This window comes from Narcine bancroftii, chromosome 1 (assembly GCF_036971445.1).
Source record: "Narcine bancroftii isolate sNarBan1 chromosome 1, sNarBan1.hap1, whole genome shotgun sequence".
Classification (NCBI taxonomy): domain Eukaryota; kingdom Metazoa; phylum Chordata; class Chondrichthyes; order Torpediniformes; family Narcinidae; genus Narcine; species Narcine bancroftii.
The window spans coordinates 267,026,986-267,054,195 of record NC_091469.1 but is presented as its reverse complement, the minus strand read 5'-3'; the positions used below and the strand labels follow the sequence as shown (position 1 = coordinate 267,054,195).

General features: G+C 39.1%; 1 protein-coding gene across 44 annotated transcripts in view; it reads left to right on the top strand.

Annotated features, from left to right (window-relative positions):
• sox6 (SRY-box transcription factor 6) overlaps positions 1-27,210 on the top strand; it is a 676,057-nt gene that overhangs the window by 592,450 nt on the left and 56,397 nt on the right. For 38 of the 44 annotated variants that reach the window (XM_069898041.1, XM_069898034.1, XM_069897942.1 and 35 more), the window contains 3 exons: positions 141-321; positions 401-481; positions 6,726-6,907. In XM_069898041.1, coding sequence (XP_069754142.1) covers positions 141-321; positions 401-481; positions 6,726-6,907 — 444 coding nt within the window. The remainder of the gene's footprint in view (positions 1-140; positions 322-400; positions 482-6,725; positions 6,908-27,210) is intronic. The other 6 variants (XM_069898085.1, XM_069898072.1, XM_069897967.1 and 3 more) reach the window with 1 other exon arrangement.

Genomic DNA, 27,210 nt, shown 5'->3' with positions numbered 1-27,210 from the left:
TGCAAGGAAAATTTTGAATTCACTAAGATGATGCCTGATGAAAATGAATTTGCTTCAAAGAGTGTGTTGGTTTTGTTTAGATTTTAATGCCTGGAAGATTACACTGTTGATACGTGTTTTTCCCCATGGTTCATTTACAGGATGAAGCAACTCAGCCACTCAACCTCTCAGCCAGGCCCAAGACCTCAGAGCCTGTCCGATCCCCCACATCACCCACCCAGAGCTTTCTCCATACAAATAAATCTAGTCCCGTCAATCTGCCCAACAAAAGCAGCATCCCTAGCCCTGTGGGAGGTACTCCAGGAAGAGGATCATCTTTAGGTAGGTACAAAATGACGATGAACAGGCAATATATGGTTGATGTTTCACAATATTATGATGCTCCCTTTTGTCTTGCTAGGTGACCATTTTACAGGTGATCTAGAAACAGTGTACAGGTCAATGAAGTCTGCAGCCTCATCCAGGAAGTTTGGACATTTTGGTAAGGTCCTGGAGATTAGAATTTACAGTGTAGAGTTCTGAGTTATGAGAAAGAAAGCAGAATTTGGACCTGTACAGTTTTCCATTAATTAATGCAGAGAATTTACATTGAATCTAGACCCAGGTTTCTTGGCAAATTCATCTTCTGAAATAAAACAAGTCTGGCATTGGAGTCAATCTGGAGACACGTTCACTGGAAATGCTGGAATCTAGAGCAAAAAATAAATTGCTGGTCTCAGGTCTCAACCCAAAACATCAACCATTCCTTTTGCCTCCACAGATGCTGTCTGACCCACTGACTTCTTCCAGCAGTTTATTTCTTGCATTGGAATAGCTCCTCAAATATTCTTTACACTGACAAGAAGGGCACATTTTAGACTTTCATATGATCGTTGACTTGCTGCACTATCACCCAAATTTGATCACATGGAACATGTTTAATATAGATGAAATTGATTGGGCAACATGGTTGGCATAGAGCAGTGGTTCCCAACCTTTAACTTTCCACTGACATACCACTTTAAGTATTCCCTATGCCATAAGTGTTCTGTGATTTATAAGTGATTGCTTAAGGTGGGATGTGAGTAGGAAGGGAAGGTTGAGAATCACTGCTTTAGACCCAATTATTACTGAAATATTTTGCTTGAGAAAAATTGTCATTGGCCCATTTCCTTTCGAGTTATGAAACTGTGCACGTAATGAATCAATTTGGAATGATTAAAACAGTGGTTTACAAATTTTTTCTTTCCACCCACATACCACCTTAAGCAATCACTTACTAATCATAGAACACTTATGGCATAGGGAATACTTAAAGTGGTATGTGAGTGGAAAGTAAAAGGTTGGGAACCACTGGCGCAGAGGTTAGTGCAATGTCTTTACAGCGTCAGTGATCAGGACCAGGTTCTAATCCCGCACTCTCTGTAAGGAGTTTGTACGTTCTCCCTGTTCTGTGTGGGTTTTCCCCGAGGAGTCTAGTTTCCTCCCACCATTCGAAATGTATCGAGGGTGTAGGTTAATTGGGTGTAAGTTGAGTGGCACGGACTCATGGGCCGAAATGACCTGTTACCATGCTGTACGTCTACATTTTTTAAAAAAGTGTGACTACTTTAATTCAACAGGTTTATTGACAATTTGAGAACATAAGTTAAATTATTCTGTCTGTTCCAATTAACCCGTATATGATTCTATTTCTTGAGTTCCTATTATTATGTGGATATTTGCTTGAACTATCATGTAATATGCTGTAGCTGTCATGTCATTTATATTCTGTGAACATAGGCAATGAGGAGAATGTAGCATAATTTGAGCAAATTGAGTGAATGGGAAAATGTTTCACAGATGCAATTTAAAGTGGCATAAGAAGTAAGGCAGATGATTGGATTAGAAACAAAAAAAGATTTTTTTTATGCCAAACCTACGGTTTGAGGCCAACTTCAAACATGGATAAAAATGTTAAACTTACCTGGTTATGGAGCAGCCCTAAAAGACTGCTCCAGTGCTGCTTTTATGCAGAGTGGCGCCTTGGTGTGGCGACTGTTGCTGTGGCACCACCCGTCATAAATACGCGACACAGCAATGGCTGTCTTCCTACCCAGAATCCCCCATGCAGCTGGAACCGCTCTGCTTTTCTCAGAATGGTTCCATTTGGGTGGGGGATTAATGGTAGGGAAGACGGCCATTGCTCTGCCACATATTGAGCCGTTGGCACCGATGAGAAGCCCTGAAGGCCAAAGCGGTCTGGTGAGGTGCCCTTGCCCTGTCTTCCCCTGACAGCCACCCCTGCCCTGATGGCCCCCATCAGCCACCCCTGCCCTGAGGGGGTTATGAAAGGAGATGGGTGAGTGAGGGGGAGAGAGAGAAGTGAAATCGGCAGCCACTTGCAGCTCCACCTCTATCATTACCTTGAGAGGGATTGGAGTCTCCACCTTGCAGCTGCTCACTGACCATTTTCTGATGAGAGGGTGGAGAATCTCCACCTTTAATTTTGGATTTTTTGATTTATAAAAAGGCCTAATGGGGGAAGCAGCAACTCCATGTGTCCTTGAGTACCAGCGTGTGCAGCAGGAGGTTAAGACAAGTGGTATGTGGCCTTCTTAGTGAGAGAAATTGAGCACGTGACCAGAGGTGTTTTTCTGCAATTGTACAGGACCTTAGTGAGAACACTATGGCCCTGTGTTGTGTGCAGTTTCTCTCTTATCTGGAAAAAAAAATGTTCTTGCTGTGGAGGGAGTGCAGTGAAGGATCATCAGTCTAATTTCTGGGATAGCAATAAAGAAAGGTCAGATGACTGGAATTTTATTCTCTAGCATGTAGTAGAAAGTGAAAGTGAAATTTATAAAACCCTGATGGGAATTAATAGGCAAGATACAGGAATGTGTATTCACTGATGCAGAAATCTAGAACTAGGACATAGTACCAAAACACTAGAGAAGCCATTTAGAACTGAGATAAGGAGAAATTACCCAAAGAGTGATGAACCTGTGCAATTCTTGTCCAGAAGAGGCAATTAAGGCCAAATTATTAAAAATATTCAAGAAGTTCAATGTATGTTTATGACTGAGGTGATCAATATATATGGGGAAAAAACAGGAACAACGAACCGAATTGGGATAGTCAGCCATGAATTATGGAGAAGGATGAAGGGCTAAGTGGCCTTATTCATCCCAGTTCCTATTCTTATCCATTCTGAAGCAGCACCAGTGGAGAGATCCTGTCCTTCGTCAGAGAAAAAGATTGATATGCTCATTGTGCAAGAAGGTTGTAAAACATGACCATAACTACAGTTGGTAATATGTCCAGTAAAAGTACCGAACAAATACAAATGGGAATGCATTGATTTTCATTTTAATCTGCCTTTTAATTGCAAAAATATTTGCATTTCTATCACTAATCCACTTTGGGCTCTAGATTATATTTTCTAACATAGTTACAGAATTGATTGGTGAATAATTCTCCAAACACTGAACGTTGTTATTCAGATTGTATCTCCAATTCTAAAGTGGCACAGTTAGTAATTTAAAAAAAATATACAGCAAAATCCCCCGGTATCTGGCACCTTCGCGGATTGCAGGAGCCAGCTATGTGAATTTTCAGGTTGCCTGAGACACACTTTTACAATTACATCTCCATTAAGAATAAACAGTTTAAAAGACAAAAGACAGTGCAAAATATAAAGTAATTTGAAAAAAAAAATCAGTATTATATTCCTTAATTATGTAAAGTTCACTTTAATCAGGTAATTCCCATAACTTATACACTTAAATTTAAATTTGAGTCTCGGTCACTAGCGCTCTAACAGCATTGCGCTAACCGCTGTGCTAACCATGCCGCCATCATAATTAACCCTCCTCCCCAAGTTTACAGATAAAGCCTGACTAATTTACTTTACACTAATAAAGATAAAGACATACTAGGCAGGGATAGGGGGATACTTTGGGTGAGTCACCCCAGCGGTGAGGAGCAACAGCCGGCTCTTCATCCTGGGTGCCACCATTTTATTCAAATCCAACTTTATTCAAACATTGTTCAAATTCCTGCTGTGAGCGTGACGTGACTGGGGTAATCCGCTGGCTGAATGTTTGCTCCCATCTTCACCAAGCGACTGTGTGTTGCTTCAGAGAACATTTACTTTTACAATTTTAAACTTCTTTTAAAAATTTTATTTATTCTTATTTACGTAAAATATTTATCTATCTATCTATTTATTTATTTATTTCCTCAATTTTTTTTTTTTGCAGGTTGCTTGAATTCTGATTCTGGGTATATTACTCTAAATCACTTGACCTCAATGCAACATAGACTTTGACTATATTTTCCAAGAAATGCTAGTGCACTCTAAATCTTCCAAGGTTTTGGAGCTGATGCCCAGGATGCATGTATTCCTTTCCAAAGCTAAGGTTGCAAAATTGGTGGGCACTATTCTAAACACAGTAGTGAGGGTTTGGGGAAGGGGGACATGAGGGTTAGGGGTGAAAACATAGATGTCCAGCACCTTGAAAGATGTGGGCATTTAGGAACTAGCACTTGTATGCATGTTATTTTAAATTTAAATTTAGAAATACAGCACAGTACCAGGCCATTTTGGCCCACGAGTCCGTGCTGCCCAATTTAAACCCCATTAACCTACACTCCCGGTATGTTTTGAACGGTGAGGAAACCGGAGCCCCCATAGAAGACACACGCAGACGCAGGGAGAACCTACAAACTCCTTACAGACAGCGCGGGATTTGAACATAAGTTGGGTTCCAAACTCTGGCATTGTAAAAGCTTTGTGCTAACTACTACACCAACCTACGTGGAGTGTGGACATGTGCATCTGTTGTATTTTTTTTTTGCGTGGTTCCAGTTACAGGATGGTGTGAATAAGCATTTGCAGTGCTTGTGGTGGGGAGGGAGAGGAATGATTGGATCTGGCATAACCAATGATCAGACTTGGGCTCAAGAGATCATAGACTTGTTGAATGTTTATTGGTTTTGGAGGGGGGAGGGAAGGTAGGGGGGAAAAAGGGGGAGAAAATGCCACTATATATATTTAAGAGGGAAACGTTTGTATGTATTTTGGTTGATGTGGTTCACAGTGTAAAAAATAAAAAATGATTTAAAAAAAAGAGATCATAGACTGAGGAGCTGAGTGTCTGCAGCAGAGTGGAGGGGGTGAAGGATGACAGTAAGTAACAAACTTCATTGGCTGGGATACTAGTTTTGTAACCTGTAGGAAAGCCAGGTGATTTCAGGATGGGCGGCCCCTACACAACAGAGTCCAAATTTCCCTTCATTGTTCCAAAGGGGGAGTTACACAGAGAATGATAACCTCCTGTACTACCCTAAAAATAACATCAGTACTGAAAGTGCTTGGTTAAAATTCTGGAATTAAATGACATAATGTTTGTTAGCACATTTCACTTCAGATGCAAAATTATTTTTTCAATAGCATAACATTGAAATAAAATAAGTGAATTTTTGGTCAAGTGTGTCCTCCTCTGGGGTAGCCTATATCACCAAGATTTCTTATAGTGTAGAAGGGCCACCTTGTGCTTCCAAGCCGCGACAGATCTATTGGTTCATCTGTAGCTGGGTCTGATTGAACTGACCACTCAGCCACAATTCAGGAGAGATTAGGGGTTGGAGAATTAAATTTAAAAAAAAATGAGTGAATAGAGTTCCCTCATAGTAGATCTATGAGAGGTGTCATCACTTACGTTGCTTCCCAGGAACACAGCACTCAATAAAAGCTTGGCCTAACTTAGAAATGTTTCATTTCTAAGACCTGCACTCATTAGAAGCACACAGTATCCTCGATGAAACAAAGGGATCAGGAGTTATTCCCAGGAAATACATCTGCCCATGCACGACTGTGCATGGATACTAATAATCTCTTTCCAGAAGGTATTAATCTCAGAACATTTTTTTTCTCTCTGGATGTAATGGTCCATCCTGAACATTGTGATTCATTTTGTGTCAAAACATGAGAAAGAACTAATGAGCAAACTAAATGTGCTTTTCCTTTTGTCCTTATGTGCAATACAGAGTTCAAAATAATTTGTAGTTCTGATTAAGGCAGTGGGGCCGAACATAATTGAAAAGTGGTTATTGGCTTTGGGTGATGAGCAGCATAAAGCTTGAATGATACAACTGAAAATAGAGTCCGGGGGGAAACATTATTCATTACCAAAAAGTCCTCGATCCCTCTATAGATCACTGCACTTCAGTAATTCACATCTTAAACAAAATTGGTTATTCTAAGCCCATTTGAAAAGAGATGATGAACATTAAAAAAATGAGAATGAAAAATAACAGCAGCTGGGAAAGTAGCTTTAACTGCTCTCTCAGCTTTGCAAACTCCAATATTACCTGAATTGGGTCAGTGATACAGGGTCTAATACATCTAGTTAAGAAGTGCAAATCTATTTCCAAGAGACGGTTGTGACAGTGCAGAGCACATTCTTAGGAATCAATGTTCCAGATAATGTACTGAAAGGAATGGCTTCATTAATAATTAACAGCTTTGGGAGATTCTTGTCTGAATCCAAATCTGCCTCTGTTTTAATGAGTATTCTTTTTGAAAGATAAACAAAGTTGATTGTGATGTAAGGCACAGTTTTTGAACTGAGTCATTTGAATTTGACAACAGATAGATTAAACTGACTAGTTTATTACATATTTAACATTAACTAAAGATCTCCATGGATCAACATTTTTTTGTTGTAATTTATCAATTTGTTATGATCCTCTCTCTACCTCAGACATCCTCTCAACTTTGAATTCGACAGCCTTCCTGGGTGACCAGGACGCAGTGATGAAGGCCATCCAGGAAGCTCGGAAGATGAGAGAACAGTTGCAACGAGAGCAGCAGATGCAACAGCCAGGGCTTGATGGAAAGATGCCGTCCATGAATAACCTCGGAATTAACTGCACGGGTAATAAGGTGAGTGCTTGCAGTGACTATCTGCAGAAAAGTCCTCACAAGCAGAAAAGAAACAACAACAAGTCCTTTGGTACAGGGGTGAATGTGCAGCTTTGCTCCATCCGTTAGCTTGGCCTTCAAAGCTTGATGGGATAAATTTCAAGCGGAGGAACAAGTTGTGTTAAAAATTGCTCTGGTGATCGGAAATCAACTTATTTTCTCATGTTTCCATTCAAATATTTGCATATCCGGATACACAGTGGATTCAACCTGCTGGCTCTGACTCACTACCCAACTACCCACCCACCCACACTTAGTAGCACCAGAAGGTGGAGGGTCAGTCAAGCAGCTCCTCTGCACTCAGGAGATGTCCATTGAAGCATAACAAAGCCTCAGTGACAGATAGGACATAACCTGGTGCAACACCTTATCCTTCAACCCCTGAACACTGTTGGCTTTTGTGAGGAATCAGGGCTTGGGGAAAAAGTCTCTACTATTAAACTGCAAACATATTTTAACGCTTCTTAATGACATATTGAAATTGTGTTGGGTGTAAATTATTAAATATCTAAACAAATAAAAGCAATTAAAATAATTATAAATATACTATATTAGGACTCTAAGAAATAATTTAAAACATTAAAATAATAAGTAAACAATAAATAACCTTTTTTAACCAAATCCCCTGACTGGGAATACCTATTCAGTTGAATGGAATCTCCAACTTGTCCTGGGTCTGACTGGCAGATTCCTCACTCTAAAGCTGGGGGATTCCACCAAGACAGGGCTCTGTCATTGTACTTCATATTGCAATCCAATGAGAGAGCAGGGTCACAGACTTGCTGCGAAGACTGCTGAAGTCAGCAGCACTTGTGATTTCGATCTGAGTGTTCAGCCAAGGTTCTTGACTTGTTCGATAGACTGATAACTGTTCAAATGTCTCCTTGGAAATGGGGAGCTCCTCATTATTTTGCCACACCATCAGGAAAATTGCATCTTGCTCAGAATAAATCAAAGAACTAAATTCAGGCCCCATAATATCACTGGAGAACTGGACACAAACTTGATCAGTCTCAGCGTCATGGGGGAGGATATACGCGCCCATGCCTCCCCCCCAAACGAGCTATTGTGTCTCCCCCCACCCACCTGCAGCACTAGTGTCACCAGGGGGTTGTGGATCGCATCAGGTGATGCCACCAGAGAGGGTGTCACCAGGGTGTCTCCATGCGCTATAAGCATGCGCGTTTGTCCGAAACACTGGAGGTAGGGGGAAGTGTGATGGCATGGCGGACGGATGAGGTCCATGGCAGGTATGGTACTCACTCCCCCCTCCACCCCGCTGAGTGAGTTCTTGAACGGCAGTTTGTGCCCACTATGGTTACCCTAATGCCCCATGATTAGATCTGATGCCGACTCTGAACTCGATCAATAAACTTACAGTCAGAGAACCTAGACAGGAATTTGTTTCCAAATTATCTATATTCTCTAAAGGATTGGCAGTAAATGATCATTAGTAATGGGATATGAAGGTGAAAGCATCTTCAAGTTAATTGGTATACCTCAGTGAAGGATAACCAAGCTCCCTTGTGGAATTAGATGCCAAAGTTTCAATTATAATCTGACATTGTGGATCATCCCCCTGTTGTTTGGTGCTTCAGGTTTTTAGTTCTATAAATTTCAACCAAGTAGTTTCTGGAATGAGCAATTGATTCTCCATGTCACACATTTGCACTGCGTGGCAAATCTGAAGGCTTGTCCAGCAATTGATTGCTCTAATGAATCAATAAAGGCAACATTTAAACATAGTTATTCAAAAGTTAATAGAAATGGGCGGAACCAAGGAAAAAAATGTCAACCATAATCACAATTTTTTTATTTGTTTTCTCAGAGGGGTTGTTATGGTGTTCTTTTTAATAGCTTGTAGCTAATAACTTCAAGGATAACAGTATCAAATTACGTGCACTTCAAAGATCTTGCTAATATGCCTTTGGATGCTCAGTGGTTCATTGCTTACTGGATTGTGCCGATTGTGGCTATATAATTTGATAGGTGTTTAAATGAGTAAAGAACCATCTCTGTTGTGTGAAACAAATCAGTGCTAAGCTTCCTTTGAACTGGTTCTGATCTGTCAGAACCCAAGCAAGTGAAAATGAAATTTGCATGCCTATCCTGGAACCTAAATTCAGTTCATTAGATTACAAAGTATTTGAAAAAAAAACTTCAATGGAGATAGTTTGAGGCCAAAATAAATATGCTGGCCTCACCTTGAAGAATATTCATTGCACTCATTTACATACTTACAGGACAAATGTAAATAGCAAAATCATGGGTTTCTGAAGCATTCTTCAATTCATCACCTTCCCTGACATAATGTACATGCTTACACAGGAAGTCCATGACATACATGAATATTCAGTTCCAGAAATTATTCCATAAATTGAATTTTATGTAAGTCGTGTTTCACTGAAGACATGCACATTTCGTCTTTTGTTTCAATCTCTGATAAAAGTGGGTTCCAAGCCTATCATATTTTAGGTACTGCATGAACACAATATCTTCTGCCATGAAATGAGAAAAGCTCATGGACCTAAATTACTGTAGAAATTTATTAAAAAATAAAACATTGGATTAGTTAGAAAGTAATCTAACATTAACCTCACATACCTTCATCAGGTGGCATTATTATTATAGCTCAGTGGTTAGAGCATTGGTCTTGTAAACCAGGGGTTGCGAGTTTGTTCCTTGCTGGGGCCTTATTTCTGTGAGGGGCACGAGACAGAGTTAAACAATTTCATGTATTTAACATTCTAAATGTAGCATTATGTGACAATAATAGAACTTTTATAGTTTCCTATCATTGTTGTGTGTGATTACAAGAGCAAACATTGAAATTGCATGAGTTTATCGAGCAGCTACATTTATGGCAACCAAGCAAACTGTTCTGCAGAAGCTAACCATGTGGCTGCAAGTAGTTCCCACTGATGTGTGTGCACTCTCAAAATATGAATGAATAAGAACTTTTTAAATAAAGGCATATTTGCATAAGATGAGTGTTCAATGGCACAAGAAGTACTGTACCTGTATTTAATAACTTATTTAGAGAAACAAAGTTTTTCATAAACTGATAGCTGAGGTGAGTTGATATGTAGCACTGACTTTACAGTAGATCTAGCTGTCTCTCTCTACTGAATGTTCACTTAAATGGAAGGGTCCTCATTCAGTTGGCAAAAGAATGGTCAAAAGACAACATGGGCTTGAGATTGCCACACGAATATGAACGCCTCGTAATGAGCAGATGTTCTGTAATGCTCAGAACTGTCTTCAGTTTCCATTAACAGGGTAATTCAGATGATGAAATTCAATAATGCTCATCCATTCGATTGCCCTTCAGTCCCAGTGGAATGTGATTCATGTCAGCTCACTTTGTCTCTAGTTCCATTCCCACAGTTGGAAAGCTCATAGGAAAAGATAGTTTATTTTGACATTTGATTTATAATCTGTGAAGCATTTAATATTTTAATGGAATTTCCTGAGATGTAAATATATTCACATTAAGAAATGGTCTGCATAAAATGAGCTTTCCGTCAAATTGAGCTAGTACCTTGCGGAATATATCATGTATCAATCTTTGTGTGCACAGTTTTCTAAATTTTTTGTTGGCCTGTTTGACTCTGTGATGCTTTGTTGTATATTTGAAATTTATGGATGATCTTTTACACCATCAATAACTTCAAAGACTAGAAGTTGTAGAGAAACTGAAAGGCTTTATTCCCAACAGAATGGATGTCCATCCAGGCTGGTCAACTGCCCTGGACTGAAGAGGGGGCTGTGGCACAGTTGCCTTTATTCAGGGGTCAATGGGAGGAGTCTCAGGCACAGTATATAGAGTGGTTTACCACATTCACCCCTTGTTTTTTTTAAAAAAGTTCCAGTAGGGTGAAGTGAATTAAAAGTTCTTACAGATTAATTCTTTCGGGTGGTCTGATGTGTCGCTGTGACCGTCATAGTGCCGGCTGCGGTGCAGGTGTTGAATCTTGGTTAGTCTGGGACTCCTTTATGTGCCATTGGTGTTGGCTTGGTGGATGCGTGGCACCAGATCTGACATGTCATCCACTGGGGCAGGGGGTAACATGCATGGCACTGGTGCATCATGGGTAGTGGCAGATGAAGGGGGTGTGGGGTAGATGGCAATAGTCTCTGAGGGGACCAGGTCCTGAATGGATACTGTGTCCTCGTAGGCCTATTGGGGATTCGACCAGTGGGTCAGACGTATGGCTCCTCACGTGCTTCTTCTTTTTTTTTTCTTTTTTTTAAATTTTTTTTATTTTTCACACCATAAATCACATTAGCCATGATATACACTTTTTCTTTTTCACACATATACAGTGACTTTTTCTCCCCCCCCCCTCCCTCCTCCCAGGCCACCCCCCACCCCCCCCCTCATCCATTTTAGGTATACAATCTAGGTTGCATTAAACCAGTCAGACAATGTTGTCATTCAACAAAAATACACCAGAAATTCTACTGAGTCCATTCTTTTCTTTCCTTCTCCTTCCATCAACTTAGGTAATGTTTGTCCCCGGTAGGTTTTCGCTATTGTATTTAATGTAAGGCTCCCATACTTGTTCGAATATTTCAATATTATTTCTTAAACTATATGTTATTTTTTCTAATGGAATACATTTATTCATTTCTATATACCATTGTTGTATTTTCAAATTATCTTCCAGTTTCCAGGTTGACATAATACATTTTTTTGCTACGGCTAGGGCTATCTTAACAAATCTTTTTTGTGCATCCTCCAAATCAATTCCAAATTCTTTATTTTTTATGTTACTTAGGAGAAAGATCTCTGGATTCTTTGGTATATTGTTTTCTGTTATTTTATTTAATATCTGATTGAGATCTTCCCAAAATTTTTCTACTCTCTCACATGTCCAGATTGCATGAATTGTTGTTCCCATTTCTTTTTTACATCGAAAACATCTATCAGATACTGTTGGGTCCCATTTATTTAACTTTTGAGGTGTAATGTATAGTCTGTGTAACCAATTATATTGTATCATACGTAGCCTCGTATTTATTGTATTTCTCATTGTTCCAGAACATAATTTCTCCCATGTTTCCTTTTTTATCTTTATATTTAAATCTTGTTCCCATTTTTGTTTAGTTTTACCATTTGTTTCCTCATTGTCCTTTTCTTGCAGTTTAATATACATATTTGTTATAAATCTTTTGATTAACATTGTATCTGTAATCACATATTCAAGGTTACTTCCCTCTGGCAAACTCAAATTGCTTCCTAATTTATCCTTCAAGTAGGATCTCAGTTGGTGATATGCCAGCGCTGTATCTCCAGTTATATTGTACTTATCTCTCATTTGTTCAAAGGATAAGAATCTACTTCCTGAAAAACAATTTTCTATTCTTTTAATCCCTTTTTTTTCCCATTCTCTAAAGGAAAGGTTATCTATTGTAAAAGGGAGTAGCGTATTTTGCGTCAATATTAGTTTTGGTAATTGATAATTTGTTTTATTTCATTCTACATGAATCTTCTTCCAAATATTGAGGAGATGATGTAATACTGGAGAAGTTCTATGTTGTACCAATTTTTCATCCCATTTATATAATATGTGTTCAGGTATCTTTTCCCCTATTTTATCTAATTCTAATCTCGTCCAGTCTGGTTTTTCCCTTGTTTGATAAAAATCTGATAGGTATCTTAATTGTGCGGCCCTATAATAATTTTTAAAGTTTGGCAATTGTAAGCCTCCTTGTTTATACCATTCTGTTAATTTATCTAGTGCTATCCTTGGTTTCCCCCCTCTCCATAAAAATTTCCTTATTATTTTCTTTAACTCTTTGAAGAATTTTTCTGTCAGTTGTATTGGCAATGCCTGAAATAAGTATAATATCCTTGGAAAAATGTTCATTTTAATACAGTTTATCCTTCCTATCAGTGTTAGTGGTAGCTCTTTCCAATGCTCTAAATCGTCCTGTAATTTTTTCATTAGTGGATTATAATTGAGTTTATATAATTGGCCTAGATTTTTGTTTATTTGTACACCTAGGTATCTTATTGCCTGCATTTGCCATCTGAATGGAAATTCCTTCTTAAATTTTGAGAAATCCGCATTATTCATAGGCATTGCTTCACTTTTATTTACGTTTATCTTGTAACCCGACACTTCTCCATATTCCTTCAATTTCTTATATAATTCTTTTATTGATAGTTCTGGTTCTGTTAAGTACACTATAACATCATCCGCAAATAGACTGATTTTATATTCCTTGTCTTTTATTTTTATTCCTTTTATATTATTATCTATTCTTATCAATTCTGCTAGTGGTTCTATAGCTAGCGCAAACAATAAATGTGATAGTGGGCATCCCTGCCGCGTTGACCTGCTTAAGTTAAATTGCTTTGATACATGTCCATTTACTGTCACTTTCGCTAACGGTCCCTTATATAATGCTTTAATCCAATTAATATACTTCTCCGGTAAACTGAATTTTTGCAATACTTTGAACAAATAATTCCATTCTACTCTGTCGAAGGCCTTCTCTGCGTCTAAAGCAACTGCTACTGCAGGTGCTTTATTTCCTTCTACTGCATGAATTAAGTTAATAAATTTACAAATATTGTCTGTTGTGCGTCTTTTTTTGATAAATCCAGTTTGGTCTAAATTTACCATTTTCGGTACCTGTTCTGCTAATCTGTTTGCTAATAGTTCAGCTATTATCTTATAATCTGTGTTTAGCAAAGATATTGGTCTATATGACGCTGGTGAGAGTGGATCTTTCCCTTGTTTTAGTATTACTGTAATTATTGCTGTTTTACATGAATCTGGTAAGCTTTGTGTTTCATCAATCTGGTTGATTACATCCAGAAGGGGCGGAATTAATAAGTCTTTAAATGTTTTGTAGAATTCTATTGGAAATCCATCCTCTCCTGGTGTCTTATTATTTGGTAATTTTTTTATTATCTCTTGTATTTCTACTGTTCCAAATGGTTCTGTTAATTTATTTTGTTCCTCTATTTGTAGTTTTGGTAGTTCAATTTTAGTCAAAAATTCATCTATTTTCCCTTCTTTCCCTTCGTTTTCAGTTCGGTATAATTGTTCATAGAATTCTCTAAAGTTTTCCTTAATTTCTTTTGGATTATATGTAATTTGTTTGTCTTTTTTCCTTGATGCCAATACCATTTTCTTAGCTTGTTCTGTCTTAAGCTGCCATGCTAGGATTTTGTGCGTTTTTTCACCTAGTTCATAATATTTCTGTTTTGTCTTCATTATATTCTTCTCTACCTTATATGTTTGTAATGTTTCATATTTTAGTTTTTTTATCTGCCAATTCTCTTCTTTTAGTTGTATCATCCTTCATTGCTAATTTTTTTTCTATGTTTACTATTTCCCTTTCCAACTGCTCTGTTTCCTGATTATAGTCCTTCTTCATCTTGGTTACATAACTTATTATTTGCCCTCTAATGAATGCTTTCATTGCATCCCATAGTATAAACTTATCTTCCACTGATTCCATATTTACTTCAAAATACATTTTTAATTGTTTTTCAATAAACTCTCTAAAATCCTGTCTTTTAAGTAGCATGGGGTTTAATCTCCATCTATACATTCTTGGAGGGATGTCCTCTAGCTTTACTGTCAATATTAAGGGTGAATAGTCCGATAGTATTCTCGCTTTATATTCTGTTTTTCTTACTCTATCCTGCATGCTAGCTGATAACAAAAATAGGTCTATTCTTGAGTATGTTTTATGTCTAGTCGAGTAGTATGAGTATTCCTTTTCTTTTGGGTTTTGTTTCCTCCATATATCCAAAAGTTTCATTTCTTGCATTGATTTAATTATAAATTTGGTTACTTTGTTCTTTCTGTTAATTTTTTTCCCCGTTTTATCCATATTTGAATCCAAATTCAGGTTGAAATCCCCTCCTATTAGTATGTTCCCTTGCGTATTAGCTACCTTCAAAGAGATATCTTGCATAAACTTTTGATCTTCTTCGTTAGGTGAATATACATTAAGTAGATTCCAAAACTCCGAATATATCTGACATTTTATCATAACATATCTCCCTGCTGGTTCTATTATTTCCTCTTCTATTTTAAATGGCACATTTTTACTAATTAATATAGCCATTCCTCTTGCTTTTGAATTATACGATGCTGCTGTTACATGTCCTACCCAATCTCTCTTTAATTTCTTGTGCTCCAATTCAGTTAAGTGTGTTTCTTGGACAAATGCTATATCAATTTTTTCCTTTTTCAGTAAATTTAGTAGTTTCTTCCTTTTAATTTGGTTATGTATTCCATTAATATTTAAAGTCATATAGTTCAGTGTAGCCATTTTATACTTTGTTTATCTTCTCTTTCCGTTTTTCCATCATTACCTTTCCTCCTTTTCCATTTCTGTTTTCTTATTTTAAACTCTTTATAAGACAACATTCCTACAACATCCAACATTTTCCTTATTCTCCTATTTATATCTTCTTTATCCCCAATCTCCCCTTCCCCTCCTGAGTTGTCCTTTATCCCTTGTCGGACAACCACATCTCCCCTCTCCATTTGGGTTTGCGAATCCACTCGCAAGCGTCAACTGATTTTGCAGTGACCGCTATTCCCCCCCACCCAGCCCCCCCAGAAAAGATTTCACTTTTCATATGTAACAAAGGTCACTCTTTTAATTCCCTCCTTATTCTCTCTATTCCATTACCTTCCCTTATTAATTCTTGTCTATACTATCTATATTTTCCTCTAAGTACAGATACATTCACGTATGCACATTGTATCTATTCACTCTTATACCTCTTTACCCACATACATATCAATCGTGATCATTTTTACTCTCATTACCCGTCTTCATCCCTCAGTCTATTTTTGTAATTGTTCTGCAAATTTTCGTGCTTCTTCTGGATCCGAGAATAGTCTGTTTTGTTGTCCTGGAATAAATATTTTCAATACCGCTGGATGCTTTAGTATAAATTTATACCCTTTCTTCCATAAAATCGCCTTTGCTGTATTGAACTCCTTTCTCTTCTTTAGGAGTTCAAAACTTATATCTGGATAAATGAAGATTTTTTGCCCTTTATACTCCAGTGGTTTGTTGCCCTCTCTTACTTTTTCCATTGTCTTCTCCAGTACCTTTTCTCTTGTAGTATATCTTAGGAATTTTACTAAAATAGATCTTGGTTTTTGTTGTGGTTGTGGTTTAGAGGCCAATGCTCTATGTGCCCTTTCTATTTCCATTTCTTGCTGTAGTTCTGGACATCCTAGGGTCTTGGGGATCCACTCTTTTATAAACTCTCTCATATTCTTGCCCTCTTCATCTTCCTTAAGGCCCACTATCTTTATGTTATTTCTTCTGTTATAATTTTCCATTATATCTATTTTTTGAGCCAACAGTTCTTGTGTCTCTATAGCTTTTTTATTAGATTCCTCCAATTTCTTTTTTAAGTCTTCTACCTCCATTTCTGCTGCTACTGCCCGCTCTTCCATCTTGTCCATTTTCTTTCCCATTTCTGTTAAGGTTTTATCTATTTTATTCATTTTCTCTTCTGTGTTGTTTATTCTTCTTCTTAAATCATTAAATTCCTGTGTTTGCCATTCTTTAAATGACTCCATGTATCCTTTAATAAGAGAAAGTACAACCTTTATCTTGCCTTTCTCTTCTTCTTCTATTTCACTGTACTCTTCCTCTTCCTCTTCTTCTTCCTCTGGGTTGGGCATCTGTTGTTTCTTTGTTGCCCTTTTCTTCTCTTCTTTCTTGTTTCCATTGTCTTCTGTGTTCTCTTCTTGCTGCAGGTGTTCTGCAGCTGTCGTTGCCGGCTGTGGAGATCGACTCCCCAGCTGGTCCCCCCTCCCGTCGGTGTGTTTTTTTTCATGCGCGGTTGCGCACTTTTACTCGGCTCAGCGAGCCATTTTTGTAGTCCACTATCTACCGACCTGAGGGAGCGGGTTTCTCTCTCCACCGCGGGCCTCTTCGAACAGGTAAGGCCTTCTCCTTCTTCCTCCGTTGTCTTCTCTTCCTCTCTTCTTACCGTTGCTTTCGATTTTTCTTTTTTTGTCGCCATCTTCTTTCCACCTTTATACTCACTTTTCTTTAACTTTTATTTCTGTGCCTTTGTGTTTTCCTTTGTTTTTCCCGACTTTTCTGGAGAGGGCTGGAGTTCACCGTCCGGCCACTACTCCATCACGTGACTCCTCCTCCTCACGTGCTTCTGAAGTAGGACTGGCCATGGGGTCATCAACCAGAATGACAGCATAGTCCCTGGAGCAGACTTCCTGAGGAAGGAAAACATCCTTTCATGTGGCGTAGCATTGGTGGTGGTACATAGGAGTGATCTGATAGAGTGAAGTGCATTGGAGAGGACATCTTGCAAGCATGAGAATGGAAAGCCTCTAGATGTTAGGGCTAGGAGGATGGCCTTCCAGATGGTAGCATTCTCCCTTTCCACGTGCCCATTTCCTCAGGGGTTGTAGCTGGTGGTCCTGCTCGTAGCAATGCCTCTGGCCAGCAGGTACTGATGCAGCAGGTCATTCATAAAATTGGAGCCTCGGTCACTATGAATATAGCAGGGGTACCCGAACAAGGTAATGAGATTTCACTGAGCCTTGATGACTGTGGCAGTGGTCATGTACGGACAGGGGATGGTGACTGGGAAACGTGAGTGCTCAACAATGATGTTGAGGAAGTACACATTGCGGTCAGAGGAGGGGAGGGGAAGGGCCTCTTAAAATCAACATTCAGGTGTTCAAAGGGGTGAGTAGCCTTTATCAGATGCACTCTGACTGTTCGATAGAAGTGTGGTTAGCACTCCGCACAGACATGACAATTTCCGGGCATAATCCTGACCTCCTCTATGTAGTAAGTTACTAGCTTTGATAAAGTGGAAGAAGCTGGTGACCCCAGGATGGTAAAGGGCCTGTAACCATTCTATTTGTGTGCTTGCACATGTTCCGCAGGATAGGGAATCCAGAGATACATTGATTTTCCCGGACCGGCACAAGATACTATAACTGTGGATGGAAAGTTCGATTCTCCACATCAGTATCTTGTCGTTTTTGATTTTACTTCACTGCTGATTGAAGGCAACTGGACAATGGTCAGTCAATCATTTGCCAGTGAGGTCGTGTCTCCAGTGCCGTATCACCTCGACAATGGCCTGGGCCTCCTTCTTGACAGAGGAGTGCCAAATTTTAGGGTCCTGCTGCCTGCCTGGTTAAGGGTGGCGGCTAGGGCAAAGTCAGATTCTTCACTCTCCAACTGCAACGGGGTGGATTCATCTACCGTGTGTGCATCGCAGCCTTGACAATGTCCGACTTGATGCGGCTAAAGGTCGCAAGGGCCTCTAACATCAAGGGAAAAGAGGTGGATATGACAAGGATGCAGGACTTAGTTGGGGACCCACTGGGCATAGTAGGAAAAAAGCCCAGACACCTTTTCAGAGCCTTGAACAGGGGGTTTCCAAAAGAAGGTGCATGCAGTTGGGATCGGGGCCAATGACTCCATTCTCTATGACATAGTCAAGGATAGCAGAGTGAGTTATGTGTATGTTAAAGATTTTGGCGGTCTGGAGAAATTTTTGGAGATTGGCACCATGATCTTGCATGTCATGGCCACAAATGGTGATGTTGACCAGATACGGGAATGTGCTTTGCAGCTCATTGGTCTATCATTCGGTCCATCTCCTGCTGGAAGACCGAGACCCCGTTGTTGACGCCAAAGGGAATCCTCAGGAAATAGTAGAGGTGACCATTAGCCTCCAAAGCAGTGTATTGGCAGTCCTCCGGGTGGCTAGGGAGCTCGTGATATGCCGACTTTAAATCGATATTGGTGATTTGATTTACTATGTCGGATATGCAGGGAAGAGGGTACGTATCCAGCTCCGTAAATCTATTAATGGTCTGGCTGTAGTCAATTACTATTCTGTGTTTCACCCCATTCTTACTACCACCACTTGGGGTCTCCAGGGGCTGGTGCTGGCTTCAATGATCCCCTCATACAGGAGCCACTGTACCTCCGACCTTATAAAGCCCCTACCCCTGACACTGTATCACCTACTTTTGGTGGCAACAGGTTTACATTCGGGGTTGAGGTTAGTGAACAGCGGTGGAGGGGTGAACTTGAAGGTTGAAAGGCCACAGGTTGTGCATTGTGGGCAATTTGCTGGTTGCTGGCTGGAAATGATGGGGGGGTTTTCCGTGAGTGGAGTGGGAAGTTTAAAAACTGCTGGTTACAGATTGTGAGTGGGGTGGGGCCCATCATACTCCATCATGACACTTTTAAGGTGGCATTGAAAGTCTAGCTGTAGCAGCACAGCAGCACAAAGCTATGGCATCACAAGGAGTTTAAAGTTTTTGTTATCTGTGCCTCGCACTGTTAGAGTCACTATGCAGTAGCTGTGGACATCTGCCATTTGGGACTTCGAGACCAAAGAGACTTGGTGGTTTACTGGCCTTACCGCGAGGGAGTAGCACTGCACCTTGTCAATATTGATGGGGCTCTCTATGCTCCCACTGTTGAACAGGCAGTTCGTCATGAGACCATTTACCCCAATGTCCATCATTGATCTGGCAAGTTGGTGAAGACTCCCTTAGTCTAGCATGATGGAGTCACTGTTGGGCTCCGTAGATAAGGTGGAATGTCCTGGTATTCAGTTCTAAGATGGTGGCCCCCATGGCATGCATGCAGCATTCTTGAGTTGGGAAGATGGCGGTCTTCAAGATTACGGGCCCCTACAGCCCTCATGTGGTGCTGCTGGCTTAGAGGGCGCACGGGATTTACACACCTTATTGTGGTGTCCTTTCTTCCCCCAGTTAACAAAATCCTCATCTTTTGCCAGGCAGCGTTTTCTCAGGTGTTTGAGCAGGCCACAGAAGAAGTGTTCGCAGAGTACAGTGGCCGTGGTCGGGTTGCTGATGGGATGTGGCTGTGTGCCGCAGGCTTGTGGCCTTTCCATTTTTCATGATGGCGGTGCCTGTGGTAACCAAAAGGCGTCCGTGTTGTCAGCTGAGTACATGCCCCTGTTTTGTTGAGCCACCTCCAGTGTGTCTGCCTTTTGTAAATTGAGCTCATCCAGCTCTAACAGTCTCTGCCAGATGTAACTGGATCTTATGTCCATGACATAGGCATTTTTGATCAGGTCCTCCTTGTTCACCACGGCCGTCACAGCCTTGTAATTGCCCAAAGGTACTCGGCGCTCGATGCCCCAGGATGCTGCTTAGTGGTGCCTAGTGTAGACCTCGTTTATCTTCCTCCAGTACTGGCTTTTCAGTATGTCCATTGCTGCTGTGTATAACTGGGAGTCCCTGATCATCGACTATACCGGGGTCCGACTCAGAAATACAGTACTTGCAGCCTGTCGTCCTCTGATCAGATGATAACAGAGGAGGCCTACAGGAATGCTTTGAAGCAACATGCTTTGAAGCTATTGGATGTGTAAGGTGATTGTGGGTCGAGGTCCAGCTTTTCTGGCTTCAGGATCTGCTCCATTATATAAAAAAACTGTTGTGAATAAAATTGATGCACCATCAATAACTTCAAAGACTCGAAGTTGTAGAGAAACTGATAGGCTTTTATTCATGCTGGTCGACTGTCCTGGACTGAGGAGGGGGCTGTGGTACAGTCGCCTTTATTCAGGGGTTAGTGGGAGGGGTCTCAGGCACAGTCAGCAAAGGATGTTTCCTAGTTCATCCAACATATAGACAGCACATCCAAACATATCTACAGTGGTTTACCACAGTGTAGTGGTTTTCAACCTTTATTTATCTGACATTAAAAGGGGAGCTGGCACTTCTAGAAATCTGTTGAATATACAGGGAACATTAGTTTGCTGCATTGAACTCAAGGTCTCAAAACCCATTCAGTGAAGAGAATAGCTGGAGAGACATGGTGCTTACTGTTAATATTTCTTATTAATTTAGGTTGTAACTGAGACTTGAAGGACTGGGTTCAGTCCCTGGCTTCTCCAAGACATGTGTTTCATAATTTGTTTAGCATTGTAGAAAAGTTGCAAAGGACTCTCTTATTTCAATTAAACAGTAAGTACCTGGGCAGAAATGTCATGCCCGACAAAATTCATGATTCAGTTGAAGGGAGGGCACACCATTGTAATGGCTTCTAAACACCACCCAACCAACCCTTGTTAATTCAGATGATGGTTAATCACACATCCTGGACTTGGGAGGGGTGGGGTCATATACCACAATCTGCAAAAAAGGAAGATCGAATCCTTGCCTTGTGTTTTTGATGTTTGTGCCCCTTTCCACTGCTCTGAGCGAAAGAGTTCCGAGATTGGAAATATCATTGAAGACCACTTCCATAGAATTGGAGGTGCACAGAATGGAGGCAGGCCCTTCAGTCCAACTCACCTGTCATGACCAAGATGCTTATCTAAATTAATCCCATTTTCTGGCATTTGGCCCACATTCCTTTCCTATCCTCACTGCATTTGCCTTAATGAATAGAGTTAAATTCTTTCCTATTTAGTTTTTCCTCCACCCAACAGTCAGATACAAGGTGGGTGAAATGGGAAGAATGGCTACACAAGAACATGTCTCAATTGACAACGAGCTATCATCTCCATGTTCCTTTCTCATTACTTTGAACGGCAAGGACTTGTCCACAGAATAATTACATTGTGGTTGCCACCTTTACATTCAGTGAGGTCCAGAAGAAATCATTTGATCAGGTTATCCTTGATGTATTTCATAGCCTGAACCTATGACCAACACCAATTTGCACTGGACATTGCAGGATGCTTGAGCTCACTATCTATACATAAGGGTTGTCATACACGAATGAGAGCTGTGCAAGCCACAGGATCCTGAAACCACATCATCAGGTTGCTCTGATCACTGTTTGACATTTCAATAACATCAAATGCATTTAAAATAGTGTTCAATAAATTATAAATAAATATATTCCATTAAAACACTTTAATGTAATTGTAAACATTAAAATAAAGTAAAACAGAATAAAATAAATAGACAGTCTCCTCTGTCTATATTTTCACTCAGAGTTGACAGTCCTGTGATTTTGTTCTCCTCTTGACATAAAACTGAGGGAGGTTAAAGAAATTTTTAAAAATTTTAGACATACAGCACATTAATAGGCCATTTTGGCCTATGGGTCCATGGCACCTAATTTACACCCCATTAACCTGCACCCCTGGTATGATTTGAATGGTGGGAGGAAACCGGAGCCCCTGGAGAAAACCCAGGCAGACGTGGAGAGAGCGTACAAACTCCTAACAGACAGTGTGGGTCTTGAACCCCAGTCCAGTCCCGATCGCTGGTACTCTAATGCATTACGCTAACTGCTATGCCAACCCATGTCGCCTTTGTCCCCTCCTTTCAGTATGTTTGTATGCCAGTGGACTCAGTGGAGAACCCAGTGGCAGAGTGGAGGCCTCAGTATGTCTGCATCTGACCTCCAATTCGTCACCAAATTCCACACTTCAACATGTAGCCAAAGTGCAGGTGATACTCTACAGCAAGGGTTAAGTACTCTCCAGACCATTCAGATAGTGTCAAGTGTAACTTGTTGAAATGATACCAAATGCTTATCTTTTCTGCAATTTGATGTCTGAATCTTCAATTAATTTGTTTCAATCTACATTGAAAGGTTGAATAGCATTCTATTTATGCTTGACACCATGTTATTTACCATTTCACAGACTCTATTTACCTTTGGTTCATTTCTTACAGACCTCTAAATGTAGCACACACCCTGGATCACAGATTGACGCATGGAATGGTGATAATCCATTCTCTTTACAGTGTGGAAATAATTAATGAAAGCTGGTTTGCAGATTTTAAATGATCATTGATTTTCTTAACAAGTTGATCCTAAATTATCTTGTGATCTCTTCTTGCATATTTCTCAATCATGTTATTATTATCCCCTTCAGTTTTGTGAACCATGCAAGCAAATCTCCTGTTCCACCTGTTCTGCAGGTGCAAAGTATCTCAACTTGTCTTTTTTTGGCTGGAGTGTAGATTTAGAAAGAGAAAAAAATATGATTTAGAGCAGCTATTGTCAACTTTTTTTTTGGCTCTGCTTCCCTTCAGAATCAGAATTTATTGTCACAAACAAGTCATGAAATTTGGGGTTTTTAAGATTCTTACTCTGCTCAGACTTTATGGGCCTCCTTCCCTGTAAAGCAGTCAAGCTTTGGGTTTTTCTTTGTACTTTCTTCTGTACTTCTCTTCTTTTTGGCTTGACTTCGTGGACGAAGATTTATGGAGGGGTATGTCCATGTCTGCTGCAGGCTCGTTGGTGACTGACGTCCGATGCAGGACAGGCAGTCATGGTTGCAGCGGTTGCAAGGGAAAATTGGTTGGTTGAGGTTGGGTGTTGGGTTTTTCCTCCTTTGTCTTTTGTCAGTGAGGTGGGCTCTGCGGTCTTCTTCAAAGGAGGTTGCTGCTTTCCTACTCACTACATAAATACATTAAAAAAAAATTATGTATGTGAGGTGAAAAGAAAGCAAAGCTTTTACTTAAATGAGCTGTAGTCCCCAGAGTGGTGGGGGGGGAGGAGGGGGGGAGGTGGGGTGTGGTTGGCATCAGGCTCCCATTGAGAATGGCTGGTTTAGAGTATGTTTTGAGTTGTCATTGTACATGCACCTTGGAAGAAACAAGAAACAAATCCAATTCATGCTATGTGGAATGGCCTAGTCCTGCATTGGCCCCTACTACACAGTATCTTAGGGCCGGCCAGGTAGCTTGCTGTCTGCATCTCCAACTAATTTGCTTCCTCTACTGACAACAAAGAAGCAGTTCATATTAATGTGATGAATAACATTTTCTGAATATCCTGAATTTTCCTCTTCATTTCTATTTAATCCCTTTGCAGTCTTTCCCATCCAACTGGAACACCTCTCCCATGTCATCCAATGTCTTTGCTATGGCTTAATTTTATTATTTATTGATCACAGCTAAAGCTGCTCTGTAATTAGTCTTGCTTGGCTTTTTTTTCCATTTTCTTATGTACATATTGCCTCCTGATAAGTTATTTTACAAATGTGAGGAGAAGTTATCCCATCACATGAAAATTGATGGAGGTCATTTATACCTTTCAATTATCCAACAGCTTCCATCTCTCCAAAGTTAAGTTCCAATCTATATCTCTGAATTCCTCTCTTGATTTGTACAGGTGGATCAAACAGAATTGGAGAATTTGTCAGCAATTTTGCAAAATTTCATGATTTTGGAATTCCACGTTTCGGTATTGCAGCTCAATGCTTGTCAATCATTTTGTCCAAATCAGTATAAAAACTGCAATTCACCATTTAACTTCATTCATCAAATAGATGTTAATTTTCAAACAGCTTTGGCAGAATTTGCTTTCGTACATGACAATGTTTTTCAGATCAACGTAAGTGGGTTCAAGAACAGGTTAAAATAATCAATAGGAAAAACTTGCCAGAGGTATTAATTATTGATTTTACTGAATGATGACATGATAAGGAAGGATGCCAACTCCTGATCGCACAATGCAAATGTTAAAAAATAAATCTACTGACCCCCACAAGAGCTCCAGCAGTTCCTCTGGTAAACATGAGACATGTGAATTTAAAATATTAATTGGAAACACAGTCGAGTTAAATGTTTTATTATATTACCCTACACATTACTAATTGTCACTTTTACAATTGTCTTTGAAAACCTGTGTAGATGATTTTGGAAAGCCTTATTATTCCCATTAGCTATCTTGGACACAAGTACTAAATGACTGACAAAGTCGAAGCATATCCATTTGCACAACTTATTGTACTGGGGTCAAAGGCCAATAGCAGAATAGTTACATCTGAGTCAGGCTAGCCATGGCTTTACCTGATCTATTTTACCTCACTGCTCTCACCTTAATGATGAGATTTAGACAGGAATTAAATTAATCTCTCTTTTTCTCCTCCTCTCTTTATTTGTCTCTTTGTCTCTCTTTCTTTCTTTTCTCTCTGCTTCTCTTTCTCCCACTTTCTTTCTCTCCTCTCTTTCTCCTCTCATTTTCTCTCTATTTTCTCTTTTCTGTCTCTCTTTTCTCTCTCTTTTGTTTTACTCTTTAATCTTTCTCTCTTTTCTGCTCTTTCTTTTTCTCTCTCTCTCTCTCTCTCTCTCTAATCCTATCCAACTGTATGACTACTTACATATAAAGACAAGATTCAGAGCCTGGCAGTACATTACATTTTCTTGTGGCTGTTAGCATGACTAAACACACAATATTTGTGCAGGGCTGGTTTATTGGATCTTGTGAAATTGGTCGAACTTACATATTCATTGCTTGGAGCTTGCATGATTAGTCTACAAAAGCAGAACAAGGCCCATGTCCAGCTATTTTTTAATGGATTGATCTGTCTTAGAACCAAAAGCAAAAATTGATTGAATATCCATTTAAATTTCATTGCTTCTTTTTCAATGATTGCCAGAAGAATGATTATTACACAAGGTTACATTGCAGAATTCAATTTGCCCATGTATAGTACATATGCCAATCATCAGTTGGAAGAATCCGAAGTAGTCATGTTCAAAGCATTTGTTTATGACTATAAAGTAGTGGTTAGAGCACACACTCTTCATATCTACTGTGATGCTTCAGAAATGTAAATAACATCAATTCAAGCAAAATCATATTAATTTGATTAGATGTGAAAAATGAACAAATTTTTCTTTTATTTAGCATTTTAAGCAAGTTGGGAATATAAATTCCTATATGTGCAATTTTAAATGAATTGGTTAACACATAATTCTGCTTTCAGCTATTTCAATAAACAAACATAACTAATTTTTAGTAATGGTTTAAATACTCATTCCAAGATGGCAACACAAAAAGAGAATATACAGGGAAGAATTTATTTTGCTTAATATTCAAAATTCAAATAATCTAAGGTTTGCTGTGAGCAAATTCTTAGAATGCATAATTCACAATTCAATCTGTGAACATTAAAAAACCATGGGTTAATCACTTAACACCCTTGTAGACTTACTGAAGGAAAATTAAGATTAACTCAAAAGGAACTTTTGAAAGCAATAATTAACTTATCAACTTGGGGCTTCCTGTAAAATTGTACTCTAAATTATATCAATAGGCTTTTTTGTGGATGATTAATAAAATATTTTATATGAGATAGAAAAATTCAAGTGTATGACATTAATGGCAGGCTAGCTTCATTGTAATAATTAGCTAACAGTCAACTTGAACTTGCCTGTTTCAGGATGCGGCAGGACCTAAATTGCTGGCCTTGGGTTTCCTGGCCATGACTGTTGAAATCTGAGCATCAGCAGAATCACTGACAAAACCGAGTTTGTAGGATCTTTCTTTAATATCATTAAGCATTTCTAAATATTTCAAATCTATCAAAAAGGATTAAAAATAAAAATAATTACAAATTTAAAAAAAACTGAGTAAAGTCCAAAAAGTTTTTGTGAATAAAAAGTTGAAAAAACACTTTTACAAAAGTAATGTTCTTTCTTACCTGTCTTCAATAGCCTTATTGATTTGTAAGAGATATTTTCTCATTGTAAATGCTGCAGGATCTTAGCATCATGGAACTCTGCTGATGGGTTCCATAGGGAATTCAGAGGCAGAGCATATCGGAGCCAACTACTGCCAGGTGCACGTACAACCCTTACTTTTGACTGCAGGTGGGTCTAAATCAAGGACTTCCTGGTATTTGCCTCTAAAATTTGGGTTCTGGAATGTAACTTGCAACTTCTCAGGCAAGGGAAAAAATCAACTTGGTTTTATGCTTGAGTGGTTGATTTAAGCTTCAGCATTTATTTGAATAGGTTATTTATTTAAATTAACATATAATTATAACAGTATCAAATCACAATGTTACAGTGTTTACAAATACATGTTGATAATATATAGTAAAGAAAAGAATAAAAAAAAACTAATAAAACTATTTTAAAAACTTCAAAAACTAAAAAAAGATCCACCCCAAACCTTGCTAACACCAATAACTAAAACCTACGTTTAAAATATATGATAACATAACTATATATTAATTTTGATTGCTTGGATTTAAACATAACAATAGATAGCAGGTTTGGAAAGATATATGTAAAGAAGTTATGTCTAATACTATTAATGTAAGATATAGATTACTCCATTAGAATTTTTTACATCAATTGTACATTACACCTCAGAAGTTGAATAGATGGAGATTGGATATATCGGACCAATGATTTAGATGTGGAAAAGAAGTTGGAACTTTTGTTCAAAGGTTAAACCTTTCTGGATTTATGTTAGAAAGTTTTTACAAGGAATCATTGCTGTTCTTTTTTCCGTTAAATCCTGAATTATCATAG